The 15995-nt window shown below is 36.8% G+C and overlaps 2 protein-coding genes across 2 annotated transcripts in view; one reads left to right on the top strand and one right to left on the bottom strand.

Annotated features, from left to right (window-relative positions):
* The window catches only part of tnks1bp1 (tankyrase 1 binding protein 1), a 33374-nt gene extending 33075 nt beyond the window's left edge, over positions 1 to 299 (bottom strand). Inside the window, exon 1 of the mRNA XM_028445783.1 lies at positions 116 to 299. The gene's annotated coding sequence lies outside the window, so the exon portion shown is untranslated. The remainder of the gene's footprint in view (positions 1 to 115) is intronic.
* A 4157-nt stretch (positions 300 to 4456) lies between these two features.
* LOC114463377 (protein unc-119 homolog B-like) lies at positions 4457 to 14949 on the top strand. The gene is made up of 5 exons (XM_028446912.1): positions 4457 to 4890; positions 8397 to 8510; positions 8752 to 8851; positions 9015 to 9187; positions 12793 to 14949. Exons 1-5 carry the CDS (start codon positions 4674 to 4676, stop codon positions 12903 to 12905), a joined length of 717 nt encoding a protein of 238 aa, XP_028302713.1. The 5' UTR covers positions 4457 to 4673; the 3' UTR covers positions 12906 to 14949.
* Positions 14950 to 15995: the final 1046 nt, after the last annotated feature.

Here is a 15995-nt window from a genome sequence, read left to right as displayed (position 1 = left end):
TCTAATGCGATGAACCCAGTCTGAGCTCCATGAAAGCATTAGTAACACTGGTATAGACTGAACACCTGCGTCCAGATGGACGTTTCCCACAGTCAGGACCAGAGGAAAGTTTTACCTTAAGTCTTCACGTCGTCATGCAGGAAAAGAGCGGAAGGAGACACAGACAAAATCAGCCAAATGTCGATGTATTTTGAGTAATTCAGACCCTGACTGTGTGTGTGTGTGTGTGTATGTGTGTGTTTGACAATAAGTAAGAAGATGTCACGCACAGAAGAAATCCCCTCCTTTCCTCCACCTACCTCAGGTGGAGCTGCTGTCAAGTCCCACAAACAACCATCAGCAGGCCGGAAAAGGTCATCACGCCTTCAAAATAAAAGCACTGCAAACAGGACGTGCTCTCCTTCCATCCATACATTTTTTCCAGGGTCCAGGTTTTTAACTCGGGATGGAAAATAAACCGCAATTAGTTCAGTGCAACACTATTAATCGACTTAAGATTGATTGAGGCCCAAAACATATTCGGCAAGACCTGACACGTACAAATACAATGACCCAATCTGTGCTGAGTCATTGTTTTTATTATTAGGTTTGTATTTGAATGTTCTTCACCTGCTTATCATGATCCCACACTATCAATGTGTTCTCACTTCATTCCCTTCCCCTACTTCCCACACCTTAGTCTAGTGTTTTTCAACCTTGGGTTTGTGTCCCCATGCGGGGTCGCCTGAAATTTGAATTTAAATGGGGTTGCTTGAAATGTCTAGTAATTGAACAAAAATAATTAGTGATTAAAAATATATTTTAAAATGTGTAATTATTCTTCTTCACATTAAAACAAAACACACAATCTTAAACAACTGCATTCTATAATTTCATCCATCCATCCATTTTCTGACTCGCTTGCTCCTTTTTTCATGGTCGCGGGGGTCTGCTGGTGCCTATCTCCAGCTCTCATTGGGCGTTCAGTGGGAGTACACCCTAAACAGAGCACCAGTCCATCACACAACCACACACACCAACATTCACTCCTACGGGCAATTTAGAGACTAGGGATGTCCCGATAGAACTTTTTCACTTTTTGGTCCGATACTGATATTGCAGTATCGGACCGATATCAATATCGGATCGGGACACCCCTATTAGAGACTCCAGTCAACCTAACAGTCATGTTTTTGGATTGTGGGAGGAAGCCGGAGTACCTGGAGGAAACCCATGTAAGTACGAGGAGAACATGCAAACTCCACACAGAAAGGACCCAAGTGTCCACCCAGCCATGGCTTGAACCCAGGACCTTCTTGCTGTGAGGCGAACATCTACCATTTCAATTTCTCAAGAATGAATCTAATTCAAATAAAATGCAGTTTAATGAAAAGAAAGAGAAAAAAAGAAGAAAAATAATTACAGGAAATAAATAAAATACAGTATACATATATCTGAATATTTCACTTTGTGCACTTCTCCTGTCTGCTCTGTATTTGTTACACAGTATAACAAACATGCTCAAAAACTAATTATAGAGGGGGAAAAAAGTATTTGGGGTTGCCAGGAATTTGTGATATCAAAATGGGGTCCAGATCCAAAATAGGTTATGAGCCACTGCTATATAGTACATGCAGGTCCTGATCTACATTCCAGGTCTATGACAGATACAGAAAATTTGCACAAATGTCCCCATTCAGCCCAACTTGATCACAGGTGTAAATAGTACGGATATATCCTACTTAAGTAGAAGTACTATTACTTTACAAGTACTGTAATTCATACATCAATTACTCAAGTACAAGTAAAAAGTAGATCATAGATAAATAGTACTCAAAGTAAAAGTTACTAGTTACTTTCCCCCCAATGTTTATTTTTTGGTAATAAATCTTGTCACAGTTTCCTTGCATACAGTAAACATCTCGTGTATAAACTTAAAAAGAAAGAGACAAAATCTACCACAATTGGAACTTCATTTATTTTCCACAAAAGCATCTGTATAAAAGAAAAGGTTTGTCAAAATGTACAATTATCTTTTAAACAAAATAACACCAATGAAATCAATTCAAAATAAAGAAATTATCCGAACAATAATAATATATGCAATAAAATAAAAAATAAAAAATAAAATAATGATTACTAATAAATGCTCTGAGAAAATAACCAGCATTCAATGCTGTTTTGGTGCAGTGCATTAAGTTTAATCTGATTGGTCGGCTATGATGTCATGCATTTGATTGTTGTCTGGTCATTTCATTTTTTCGTAGTTTCACAATGTCCATTGATCATTTTAAAACAAAAAAATAATAATTTACTCAGTAACAGTTGGGTGTAGAAATGTAATGAATTACTTTACCTATTTTAAAACATACTTAAGTACATGTAAAATGACTTATTTAGGAATATAATCAAAAAAGTAGACGTACCCATAAAAGCAACTCAGTTACAGTAACGTGAGTACTTGTAATCCATTACTTTCACCTCTGCTTGATCAGAGACTGTTTGTAACCCACCAAACATATTTTTCAACTGTGGGAAAAAAAACCAGGCACAAATATTGCAAAGAAGAGCGCAAAACAAACAATGGTTGCATTTCCACCATGTACCGGTAAATAGAAAATATTCAAAGCAACTCAGAGAAAAAGCCAGGGTTAAAACTTGCTCTATTGTGCCACAAGCTTTTGTTTTATTAACCACATCCTTTCATGGACAAAGTACAGTACATTTGTTGGCACTGTATAAATGTAAAAGAAATCCAAGTGTGAGTTCCTACTGCGAATAGCTGGATTTAGCATCGACTGTGATGAGCAATGCAAGGTTGAACAAACAAAAATGAAGGGAGAAAAATAAGCGAATGAGTCACAGAAGTCTGGGGGTCTGAGGTGGAAGGTGTGGATGACTCAGATTCAGTCCAAATTCCCTTTCACACATGTGCACAAACTTTTAATAATCAAATGAATAAAGTCTAATATGAAAATCTGATTCATGTACGCTCTGAAGTTTTGAACAGGAAATAAGTGTGATTGTATCGTTCTTGACTGTGTTTGCTGTCTAACAGACTGGATGGACAGGTTCTAACAGGGAGGAAAGGACACTTTTACCTGGAGTAAAGAAAAGGATCCTCACAGCTGCTTTTTATGAGCAACACTCAGATAACCTGCAGTCAGTGAACAACAGCAAGCAACATATTCCTTATCAATGATTTAACTTGATGTTTTTATAAACTATTACAATCGTGGCAACATTACATGTCTGAAACTTAACACACACAAAAAGCAAGTGGTGGACAAACGACTGTGGTCAGCATCAGTGATGATATTGAATATTTAGTACATGGTAGCACAGAAACCCATTGATTCTAAAGGCACCTCAGTATCTGTAGCTAAACAATGTTGATTGTGTTTTAGTTCAAATGAGCAATTGTACTCAACTCTTTTTTTTTTTTTTTTTTTTTTACACAGCAGCGTATTAACTACCTGAAATGTCACAAGAAATATATAAACAAAGTCCAGACCATCTACTGTGACACAATACAAAAGGATATGGTGTCCTATGAAGACAGTTTAGACATGATGAGAGGCCTGTTTTTTTTGGCCCAAAGCATCTACAGAATATTTTTACATTACGTTGGCAGTAACCTCCCGATAGTCCATTGTATAGTGTGGAAATGACTGTTACAGTTAAACTTGTGTCAATATTAGCTAGTTAATGACTTCCAATTGTGTCCTTGAAAAAAACATTCCTTCTTTTGTTTTCCAGACTAATGAAATTGTGTATTTCTGGGAACAGTTCAATTGGAGTGACACAATCTAACTCAATTATAGCTTTAAAACTCACTTAAAGGAAACATAAGCATTTTATTTTATTTTAATTTTTTTCCAATATAGGCCATGATGGCCAATCAAATGTCACCTAGTAAAATGCATACCAGTTTAACCGGTACAGGTTTGAAGTTTGTCACACGTTTCACATGCAGCTTTTTGTTTGCTGACTCATGTTTTATGTTCTTTTTTTTTTTTGTTATTATTTGTCTACACCACTCCTTATAAGAAGCACTTGTTCGTTTAACTCTGTGCAGTTATGTTTATGGGTGCACTACAAAATACATACAAGTCATTTGAAATAAATAAATGAATGAATTAATTACAAAATAAATAAATAAATAAATAAATAAATAAATAAATCACTGGAATTAATGGAGCCAGCAGAAAAAAACTGAAGGAAAGACATCACTGGGTTAAGGAAAGGAGTTAGGATAGGAATTAACACCTCTCCTTAGGTGGAATCCGACGGCCACGTCTCCTTTCCTAAGCTTAAAGAAAATTCAAAGGCTCTTTTATCATGGCCGCCACTCACTTTAAACACTTCCGGGGGTTAAAGAACAGTGAATAGGAAAGGAGATAGGGACTATTCGGAGTACGCAGCCCTTAGGTTTTGGTGTTTGTAGATCCCTGACTGACTATAATAAGGTGTTCACTGTTGCCCCCTGGTGGAGGTTTACAGTATACGCCCCTCACGCTCGCCTCGCTGACTGGACCAGTCGTCATGGCAACCGTACAGCATGTGCTTACAAAAACAAGAGCTTGACCGCTCACCGACACTTCTCTTGACACTCGACATCTACGACGCCATCTTCCTCTAAACCTCTCCTCCAGCCTCCGTCTTTAGTGGACGGCTCCCCTCCCGCTGTGACAATGAGCGGAGCCAAAGCCAGCGGCGACGCGCCTGTTGCTGAAAATGTCTCCGCCGCCGCTGCGCAGCGGGACCGCAAGCCCGGAGGCGGCGTGCTGAAGAGGCTTAAGTCCCGGCGGAGTCAGGTGGACAGCAGGCCGTTGACGGAGGAGGACCTTCGGACTCGGACCGGACACATCACCGCGGAGGACGTGCTGGGGCTCCGGGTGGCTACGAGAGGTACGAGCCGAGCTAGCATGTGAATTATTAGCCTGTCATTGGTTTAATATTACATTACTTTCACTAGGATGCTGCATATTTAACCACTCACACACACACACACACACACACACACACACACACACACACACACACAAATAACATGTAACATTATAAACTCAGCCAGAACTCACACCATAACTAATCCTTAACCACACATAAGGTGTCAAACATTCGGCCCGTGGACCAACGGCGGTCCGTTATAACGATGGCATTATGAAAACGAAGTGTCTATTCATACGGAAACGTATCCATAGAGAGTGGGGCTATTGACACGGAAACGTACGTTTTCGGACCTTTTCCGCGTAAGTTTAATGTGCCAGGATGGCGGAGTGGTCTAAACATCTGACTCAAGATTTCTTCCTTCTGCTGCCGTGGGTTTGAATCTCGCTTTTATCATAAATATTTTTTTCATTTTAACATAATTTAAATTCCACCTTTAAAAATACATATACGAAAAATATTAACATTTTAGGGTATTACCTGGATTAGGGTTAGGGTTAAAAATACATATACGAAACAATAAAATGTTTTAGGGTTTTTCCTGGTTTAGGGTTAGGTTTAGGGTTTGGGCTAAAATAAAAGATTTAGCGGGGTAGCAAAAAATAAATATGAGCTAAAATAAAACTGACGGTACTTTAAGTCACGTGGTGCACCTATCGCATCACCTAAAATGGCCAATAAGGGGGTGCTCCGTACGTATACAGGGGGAGTCAAGTGATACGTTCTCCGTACTAATAGCCAAGGCCTTATAAAAACTCTGTACGATATTGTACAGCATTAAACTCTAGGATTTAGTAATAGATACCCCTGTATAAACGTTTCCTATCATTGATATCACCATTTACATTACCTAACCAGGTAAAATAAATTATCTTATTTAATATTGTTTTTAATACACCAACAGCGAGGACTGTTGAAATCTGTCTTTTTTTTTAATACTTTCCTATTGTTTATCATGTTTATTACCCATGACAATTCAGAACATACTTGTACTTTGAAACATTTTGTAGTGTTCTAGCATTTCTCTACCTTAATTCTAGCTTTATTACTCCTGTATGGTTTCTCACTCCGCACAGCATTGTGTTACCATGGTAACTATAGCTACCGCTGTCATATCTACTGAAGCAGGAAGTAAAAATAGGTCAAAAGGTTTCCGTGCTCTGTGCTATGAGTAGGACACCTTTGTTCTGCATTATACACAATGATTATAATGTAAACACATATTTAACAAGATAATCAGCTGCCCCACACGCTCAGAGATAATTAGTATAATTACGTCCCCCCTAAGTTTGTAATAATAGTGTTGTTTACAGACAAGAATAAGACTTCTAAGAGACAAACATGACAGACCACTGCTGTGTTCAAGACTGATCAAAGTGGGGTACAGTTTAGTCTATACAGTATTAATTTAGGAGGGAACAGAATGGAACAGATCTGTTGTCCTTTTTGAGCTAAAACTAAATAATATATACTTGAAAAAAAGAATGAAATCATGCTTATAATCCTATCTGAGCTGCTAAAATAATTTCTATCTATCTTGGTAAACGAGACCAAAAAAAAAAAAAAGCCAGCGTTTCTTCAACAAAGCAACTTTTAAACCCAGCTGACCAAATTTGAGCTCCAGAAACAAAACAAAAGGTTTGACTGAAGACAACTGTCCCAGGAGGATCTCATTTCACATAATAATGCCATAATGCTCTTTAGCTCTCAATTACATTTTCAACAGCTGTTTAAAACAATTTCCTGTTGAAAAGTCTACAAAGACTTCAAATATATGAAGTCCATGTTAATTAGGGTTTCTCAACATCTATCTATAAAGCAAGGACCCTCTGTCTGTCTGTCTGTCTGTCTGTCTCTGTCTGTCTGTCTGTCTGTCTGTCTGTCTGTCTGTCTGTCTGTCTGTCTGTCTGTGTGTGTGTGTGTGTGTGTGTGTATCAAATATCTCAGTGCATCAGGATCCGATTGACCTGAGAGTTTCAACATGGCTGCTGCTTGGTTCAAGGGTGTGCAATGTCAGATTTGTTTGGACGCCCCACCCCCACAGCCCGCAGAACAGCTCAATGTGGACAGGTAGTCATGGTAACTCAGGATAAGTTGAAATCTGCGTAGAATCTACAGGAGTGACTGCACAAACGGCTTTTAAAAATGACTAAAGTGGGTCTAATATCCTAAAAAAAAAACCTGTAAATATTGACCCGCAGGTGTCCTCAGTGAGCAACATTTGTAACTGAGGAGAGTAATATCAATATTAATAATAATAAATTGTGTGTGTGTGTGATTCAGAATTAAATTTGCATTACAAGATCAGTTTAAAGAGGATTTAACTTTTATTCTGAATTAAAGAGGAATTAAAGCTTCTATGTGCTTTAAAGGGAGACAAAGGTTCCTCGCTTTATAGATTACATTTTGTCATGTAAAAAGTATTTTACTTATCAGTAATTTACCTTGAATATGTTCAAAAAATTAATCACTATTTTTGCTTTTTCCAAATGGCTAAAAAAGCAAAAGGCACCGATATTTGAAGCCGATATACTTTTTTTTAAAGCACGTTCATTATGAAAGACAATTGACACACTCATATGATATAAATATATATGTTAGAAATTAAATTAAATACACCAATAGAACTCTTAACATTTATTGAACTTTATATATACCCGTACACAACCAAGTAAAACAAAAAGTGCAGGACGGGTAAGTAGCAGTAAAGCATGACAACAATATACAATGTGCAAGTAGTGGGTTTAAACTAAATACCTGTTGTAGGTATAACCACTCACTCCTTCCCTCTGTTCTGTCCTCCTCCCCACCCTTTCCATTTCTTACCTTGAGTCTCTCCTCCCTGTTCCCTTCCCCCTCACTTAGGTGTAACATTGCCCTCTCTGTTTATATCCTCCCTCTAATAAAGTGCTTCTTACCCTTCCTTAGGGAGGGCTGGTGATGGTAAAAAAAAATGTAAAAAAATATTTGGCCGATAGCCGATCTTGAAAAAAGTCCGTATATTGGCCCGATATATCGGTCGACCTCTAGTTAAAACAATTCTCAACATATTGATAGTTTGGAGCATTTATGGCAACTTACTACAGATGGTGGTGAATTGTTCAAAAAAACAAATAAACCTATTACATTTATATTGGTATTTTATACAAAATTTGATCTGCTTTGTATTTATGAGTCTTTCTCTTCGTTTGTTCATCCATCTATAGGTGACAGTGAGCACATAATGTGATCTATTTTCTTCATGTGTTTATTCTCAGGCTCGGTTGTTCTTACCTTAATTTGTTTTTATCACTGCGCAATCATACAAACATTGTGTTTCTGTGTTATTAAGCTGTATGTAAACCTAAATAATTTCATGTACAGTCATTTCATTGTTAGAGAACTTAGGATCAAGTCATTCCTGCAAGCTGCCATAGTGTGAATAACGTTTCTCTTTAAATAGTGTGTCCTTGTGTTATTTTTAGGGTACCTGTGCAAACCCGAGGACAATATCTACAACATCGACTTTGTGCGCTTTAAAATCAGAGACCTGGAGACTAACACCGTCCTGTTTGAGATCGCCAAACCGCCACACACAGGTAGTACACATCCCTCGCCTCTTTTAGCTTTGCTGAGTGGTAAATTGTGACATATTATTCACGTGGAAGCTCATAATGCTAATTGTAGCGCTCCCAAGAGCTTGTCACTGGTTGTAATGAATGACTCAGCGCAGGTTCTTGTATCTTGAAGCATCCATCACTGTTTTTTTTATTTTGTGATTAAAAATAGCCTTGAGTGTGAGTCATAAAACACGTCTGGGTCTAATCTTGTGATTGTCAGATGAGGATGAGGAGAACAGGGAGGCGGACGCCAGCGCAGGACGGTTTGTGCGTTACCAGTTCACTCCGGCATTCCTGCGTCTGAGGACCGTGGGAGCAACGTAAGTGACTCACGCAGCGTCAACACACACCTTTCCTCTTTCACGCACAATGAAAACAATCACAGCTTACACCCACTCTCATCATTGTCTTTGACAGGAATTCATACAGTCTTCTTTAATACCTTCTCACCTGTCATCTCATGTCTTTTTCTTACTCAATCAGAGTGGAATTCACGGTTGGGAACCGGCCTCTGAACAACTTCAGAATGATAGAGAGACACTACTTCCAGGATCACCTGCTGAAGAGCTTTGACTTTGACTTTGGCTTCTGCATTCCAAATAGTCGCAATACCTGTGAGCACATCTATGACTTCCCTCAGTTGTCTGAAAGCCTGGGTGAGTTTAATCCTTTTAAACCTGTAATGTGACGTTTTTTTAAAAGGCTGATTTAAAAAAAATCCAAAAAGATCACTTTATTTAGTCAGGAGAACCACATCCAGATTAATAATCTCTTTTACTAGTGTGTCCTGGCAGTAGGGCTGAGTATTGGCGAGGATGTTGTAATACGATATTACAATACGATATTATCATGATATTCTACCCAGTTAATATGACAATTAAACGTAGAGATGAAAAATGAAGTTGCTGTATATGTTCATCAGAAGATATTGATCATTCAAAGGACAAATTGAGTCAAAACTATTTGCTCCAAAACATCCTATTTATTCATTATTATTAGTGTTTTTGTACATTTTCACTGAAACAAAGAAAACACAGTGTTACACACTGCCATCATAAAATAAAGTGTATAAAGTTTCTTTTCACTGAAACTACTGTGTACAAGTCTCAAAGTAACCATGACAACATAATGACGGCATTGTAAGAACTGTAAGTGAGAACATTAAGGATAAATCACTCTGAGTTACTGACAATAAAAAAAAATAAGAAACATTTATAATTTATCTTATTGTGTCAGTTTAAACACTGATCTGAACAGAAAATATGAAATAAAATGCTTGTGCATACATAAATATTGTGGGCATTACACACTGCCATCATAAAATCAGGTGCATCAAATAACCATTGCAACACATTGAAAGCATTGTAACCACTGAAATATTGCACAAATACACAAAAATATTGATTAAATATAAAAAACCAAAAAAAACAATTATTATTATTTTTTATTTTAATTAAATTTTTTAAATAAAAACCAAAAAATCGCAATACTGTATATCGTGAAATCGATTTTTTTTCACACCCCTATCTGGCAGCAGTACATATAACAAGTTTACAGTGTCAAAATAATAGAAGATGAAGATGAAACAAGCAGAGAGCATGTTTGAGTCACAGTAGACTTTACATTTCTTACAAATCATTTTATTATTTAATCTTTTTTTTTCTTTTCCTGGTTAGTGTAACATTTAGTTTAGTTTAGTTTATTTTTGAACTTTTTTAGTTTTAGTTTTTTGTTTTACAACATTCACATTATTCAGTTACAGAATCTCAAAAAAGGAGTAGATCTGAAGCTAGGAAGCTTATATATACGTCTACCCCGTAATCAATAGGGGAGTTGAAAAAAATAAATTTGGCGATATATCGCGATATTACGTTGCGCGATTCTCGGATCGATTCAAAATGCATCCATATTGATTTTTTTAATATAATTTTTTATTTTATTTTATTTTTTATTTTTTCCCAGCTGGTCAACATGCTGGGCAGCTGTGTTAAAAACAAAAAAATCTAGAAAGACAGTACTAACTTTCTGCATTTGTTTGTTGTTCTAGGCATATACCTCAGTTAAATTGCACTAAAGACTAAAGTCATGTTGCACTAAAGTCAAAGTTGGTTTAAAAGCCACAGGCAGATTGTATGTTATTTTTTTATTTTAAGTTGTTGGTACATGGCATGTTAAAGCCAATGTTTTGTAAAATATGCCAATAATGTTTCTTAAGTCATATTTATAAAAAAAAAATAAAAAAGCAATAATCGCCTTATACGTTAATATCGGGATATATCGTAACGCCAGAAGACAGGCAATACACACCCCTAGTAATCAATGTAATAAACATTTACATTTCCCGGTGATACAGCATTATACGGTCTGTATCCCTGATAAGAAATCAGAACAGCTTATTCTATTCCAGAGGTGGGTAATACACAGCCACATTCACATTCATTCATCTTTGGATTGTATTTTGCAGTCATTGGTGAGGTAAATCTAGATGACACAAAAACATAAAGATTAAAAATAATTAGGAAAGAAAATAAACTTCAATCTTATTGCAGTTGCACAGTTATTAACTCACTTGACAGCCGAGGAGATGCAAACAGCAACAGAATATTAATGCACACATCATTGTTCTGCTCATTTCAACTGCATGTACCACACCAACAGATATTAATATTAGTCTCCTTTATTTGTTTTTTCTACTTATTGTATCCATACTTTCTTGTTATTACACCTGTAGATATATATTTATTTCCTGAAATCAGTCCATTCACTTAATAATCTTTGTCCAAAAGCCACACACATAAAACAATGATTTTAATCTCCTCAGACTGACGTAGACGAGCGAGCACACGTTCTTATGCACATTAATGTCAATTCATTAAATATCTACAAATCCAAAACTTCCTTTCCATTGAAACACCTAAAAAGAATGGTACCTTCTTTGTATGATCCAGTCCTCCGTTAGATATTTGTATCTGTTTTTGTTTTAATGAAACACAATAGCATTATTAAGTTATGAACATACTCTTTTTCAAACTGTTGGGACTCTTTAAAACAAATGTGTTTGTTTGATCAGAGGGTCACATGATCAACATTCATGTTGGCATTTAGAATAATGAGCGATCTGAGCATTAATACAGGAAAGAACTAAGTTTCTATAGTAATTTTGTGTGTTTTTCTGTCATTCTGTGTATGTTTGTTGTTGTCTTGCTTGTTGTTGTTGTTGTTGTTGTGTATTTCTGTAGTCCTTTTGTGTATTTTTCCTATAAAATATATTTTTTGGAGACATAAAATATATTTATGCGTATATATATATATATATAAATATGCGTATTTGTGCTGCTATTTAGCATTTTTTGGAATCATTTTTGTGTGTTTCAGTTGTTGTATTGCTTGTTTGTTAGTCCTGTGGGTTTGTGGAGTCATTTTATGTGTTTTTCTTGTCTTTTGGTGTACTTTTATTGACATTTTTTGTATTTTTGTATATTTTTCTGAGTCATTTTGTGTATTACTGTTGTGGTTTTTGTCCATTTTTGTAGTAGTTTTGTGTGTTTTTGTAGTATTTTCTGTGTTTTCTCTTGTCTTTTACTGTATTTTCTTGCAATGTTGTAATTCTTTGTGTTTTTTAATGTATTCCTGCTTTTGTCTTGTGTATTTTTCTGTCATTTTTTTTTACATTTACTTCGGGGGCCGCATACAATCAGACCAAGGGCTGCATGTGGCCCCTGAGCCGCCAGTTTATTCAGTTCAGCATTCATTCTGCCATATATTCACCACTTACTATTAGGGGTGTTGAAAAAAATTGATTCGACGATATATCGCGATATTACGTTGCGCAATTCTCAGATCTATTCAATGCATCCAGATCGATTTTTAAAAATGTTTTAAATTTCTTTAAATTAATTAATACCTAATGTTCTCATGAAGATGTACAAATTCACAGATGAGTTGTTTCTTAAGTCATATATTTGAAAAGAGTTGCAATAATCGCCTTGTACTTTAATATCGGGATATATTGTATTGTCGTGACCTATGTATCGGGATACGAATCGTATCACTAGATGCCAGGCAATACACACCCCTAATGAATATATTGTCATGTCATATTCTCATATCTGTTTATTCACCGCAGAAAATGTGAGAATGTCCCAGTGAGCAACAGAAATGTCAATTTCCAACAATATTTGCTGCTGTTATGAACTGTGTGGATATTAAATATTTGTTTAGGGTCACTGACACAGACTCATATGTATTGTTTGTCCTGCAGTGCGTCAGATGGTGGAGTGTCCTTATGAAACCCGCTCAGACAGCTTCTACTTCGTGGAGAACAGACTGGTCATGCACAACAAGGCAGACTATGCTTATAACGGAGGAAAATGATGTCACGCAAACAGACAGCCACGCATACTCACATCTTCTCATATTCTTTGACATACAGTACAGACCCCTTCATGTTCACTCTGTTAGCTGGAAGATAAAAGAAGGACAGATTAAAGCAAACTCAGCTCAAATTGTGAAAATGTGTCTGCTTTCCTAATTTGCGCAATGGAAAACTAACACCTGAAGTGTGACAGCATACATGCTGCCACTGCCAGTCAGGAGATCCATCAAAAATCTTGTTAAAACACATTTTAAGACAAAATGATTTAAACTCCACGGATCAGCATATGGTTTTCTTCTTGGATACAATTATTAATTAGCCTTCTTTTGCTCATATACAATAATAATATTGTTTCCACACATGAGTCACAAATGACGCTATTTAAGTACTGTTATGTCGTAATGTTAATTTAACCTTATAGAAAGTTTGCTCCTCAAATGGAAGAAGTGTCAATGGTTTCACTAAAGTCCCTCTTTGTCTTAATCAGATTAAAGTGTTCATTTTTCTCATTGACACTGGCAGAAGGTCCGTTTCGTTTCTCCTTTTGCAATTTGAATGCTGAATGACACATTAAATCAAGATTCTAGATGAGGTTGGATACAGCTACCCCCCCTTTTTTTTTCTTCTTTTTCTTATCTCCAGGTAAGCTCCGCCCACATAAAAGTTACTGACAAATAAGAAAGTGTCTATTTGTACGGTTGCTGTACGAACAACCCCGGGTGCTATTCGTACGGTTACCGAAGTACACGTACGTAGCATGTTAGGGTTAGAATTAGGTTTTGGGTTTGGTTATAATCCAATATCGCAACACTTTTTAGAATTAGAGTAAGGTTTACTCTTAGTCACGCGACCTAAACTGGCCAATGATTGACCTTATCACGTGACCTAAACTGGCCAAATAGGGGTGCTGCGTACCGATAGAATGTCGGTATATTGATAGGGCAACCGTACGGATAGCCAATGCCGATAAATAAACACTAATGGTGCTTCTACTGTATATTCATGCTTGCACACAGGGCTTAAAAACACCAACAGGTCAAACTGTGATGAATCACACCGCAATATTCAAAAGATCACTACGGTAATCACAATTTGTTTCAAGGAATGTTTGCTCACACACACACACACACACACACACACACACACACACACACACACATACACATACACTAGGGTTCAAGAATAATTAAAAATGGGAATGTTACTTTCATTCATAATTACACTGTCAGCCAATGACTCAACTCAATTTGGCTTTCAAAAAACCACCTTACTGTAGATTAGATGGTCACATTCCTTTTTTTTATGAATTCAAAAGCATCCTACGATCCATTCAACACACATTTGTTCCTGCACACACACACTTTCTCAATCCCCAAGTGGCACACGGTGTTCACGCAGTTTTTGTCAGAAGCAGCTGTTCCTTGTGCTGCCGCCTCCACTAACCACTCCAAACAATATGGAGGGAGAAAGCATCCACAAAAACACTCCTGTCAAACACACATGGTCACTCCTGTAGCACCCCGCCCACCTCCCATCAACCCCATCGTTACCCCCTCCCTCTCAAACTAAATGTGCCACGTTAGCAGGGGTACAGAAACGCTTTCATCAGGCAGATCATGTATTTATTTCAACTTCAATTTCATTTATTTATTTTCTTTCTCTAGTAGAAGTATTGAAGAAAACAGGATAAAGGTCTTTAATTTCTGCTGTGATCTGATAATTATAAACATTCAATTCAAAAATATTTGTAACTGTAAAGAGGGGCTCTCCAGAGGATGCATGTGTTCACTGAAGTGAAACAAAAAGAGATGGGTTTTTTTTTTCTTTTCTTTTGTTGTCATCAGCTGTCTGAAAACATCCGGTTTAAGGTGTCACGTTGTCACATTTTTGAGTGATTGTTTCCTCTTTCTTAATAGTGTACTTACTGTACTTTGTAAACGTTTGACGTTCAGCAGGATAAAGATGGTGTTTGTAATATATATATATATATATAATGATATGATAATATTTATAGTTTGTAAAATAAAATAAAAAAAACAAGAAAATAAATGTACATTCAATTCAAATGCGTGTTTTTGTTTGTTTGATTTTGAAATAGTGTATTTTGAATGAAGGGATTTGGTGTGAGATCCCTAAAAGACCACTAGGAGGAGCTGTATCACAGCAATGCACTATGTGAGGATCAGTTCCTGGAGGAAAAGGTCACATCAATGTTTTTATATATTCATATATCCACTCACTTTTTTGTGATGTTTGCTAAAACACTTGTGATGTTCTCATGATGTGCTAATACTGGCTCCAGTGTAGCACAGAGGGGAGTTAATGCTGATAAAAAAAATTAAAAAAATCACTTTATACCACATCATTGCTTTATCTAAAAACCACATGCACACATTTAATCCAGCATACTGTGCATTTGGACATTTCTTCAGGATTGTTGCACTTTGATCCTCCTTTTCTACGCCTTGTGGGATTTTTATCAAATCTTTGTGCGATTGCACGTCAGTGATATATCTGTGTTCATCTCACTTTCCTGCTCCCATGCCTGAAATCTGCTGGGCCTTTTCCTTCCTCTCTCTCTCTCCTCACCTATGCAGCTCTCACTCAGCTGCTGTTTTTTTCTTTTTTCTTTTTCTTTCCTCTTTTCTTTCCCTCTCTCTCACCTGGTAACCAGACCTCTGGAGATGAGTGTTGAGTTTCTACTTTCCCAGGGAAGAGGACAATCTGAGCCACACAATGGACCCCCTCTGCTTTCTCCTCCCTTTGCTCTGTCACTGCACAGCTGCACACACACACACACACACACAGATATATCAGAATACACACAGCTCTTTTTATTTGCTATTTTTTTCCTCTTTCAGTTTGTTCATGTATACCTTCAAATTTTCAATAGCTAAAATCCAGTTTATTTACCTCTGATATGTGTGTGTGGTGAGAAAGCACCAGATTGGTGCTGCAAGTAGAGATTTTTGGGTGAAGTGAGACATTTTAAAAGCTGTGCGGCCTGCTGGGGATTCCTGTCATCTTTAAATATTATTGTTAATTTTTGTTTTCGCAGCTGTGAAAGTGAGGCTATGCGCATGGAAAGC

This window comes from Gouania willdenowi, chromosome 5 (genome assembly GCF_900634775.1).
Source record: "Gouania willdenowi chromosome 5, fGouWil2.1, whole genome shotgun sequence".
NCBI classification, from domain to species: domain Eukaryota; kingdom Metazoa; phylum Chordata; class Actinopteri; order Blenniiformes; family Gobiesocidae; genus Gouania; species Gouania willdenowi.
Note: the sequence above shows the minus strand (reverse complement) of the source record. Positions and strands in the feature narration are given on the sequence as shown.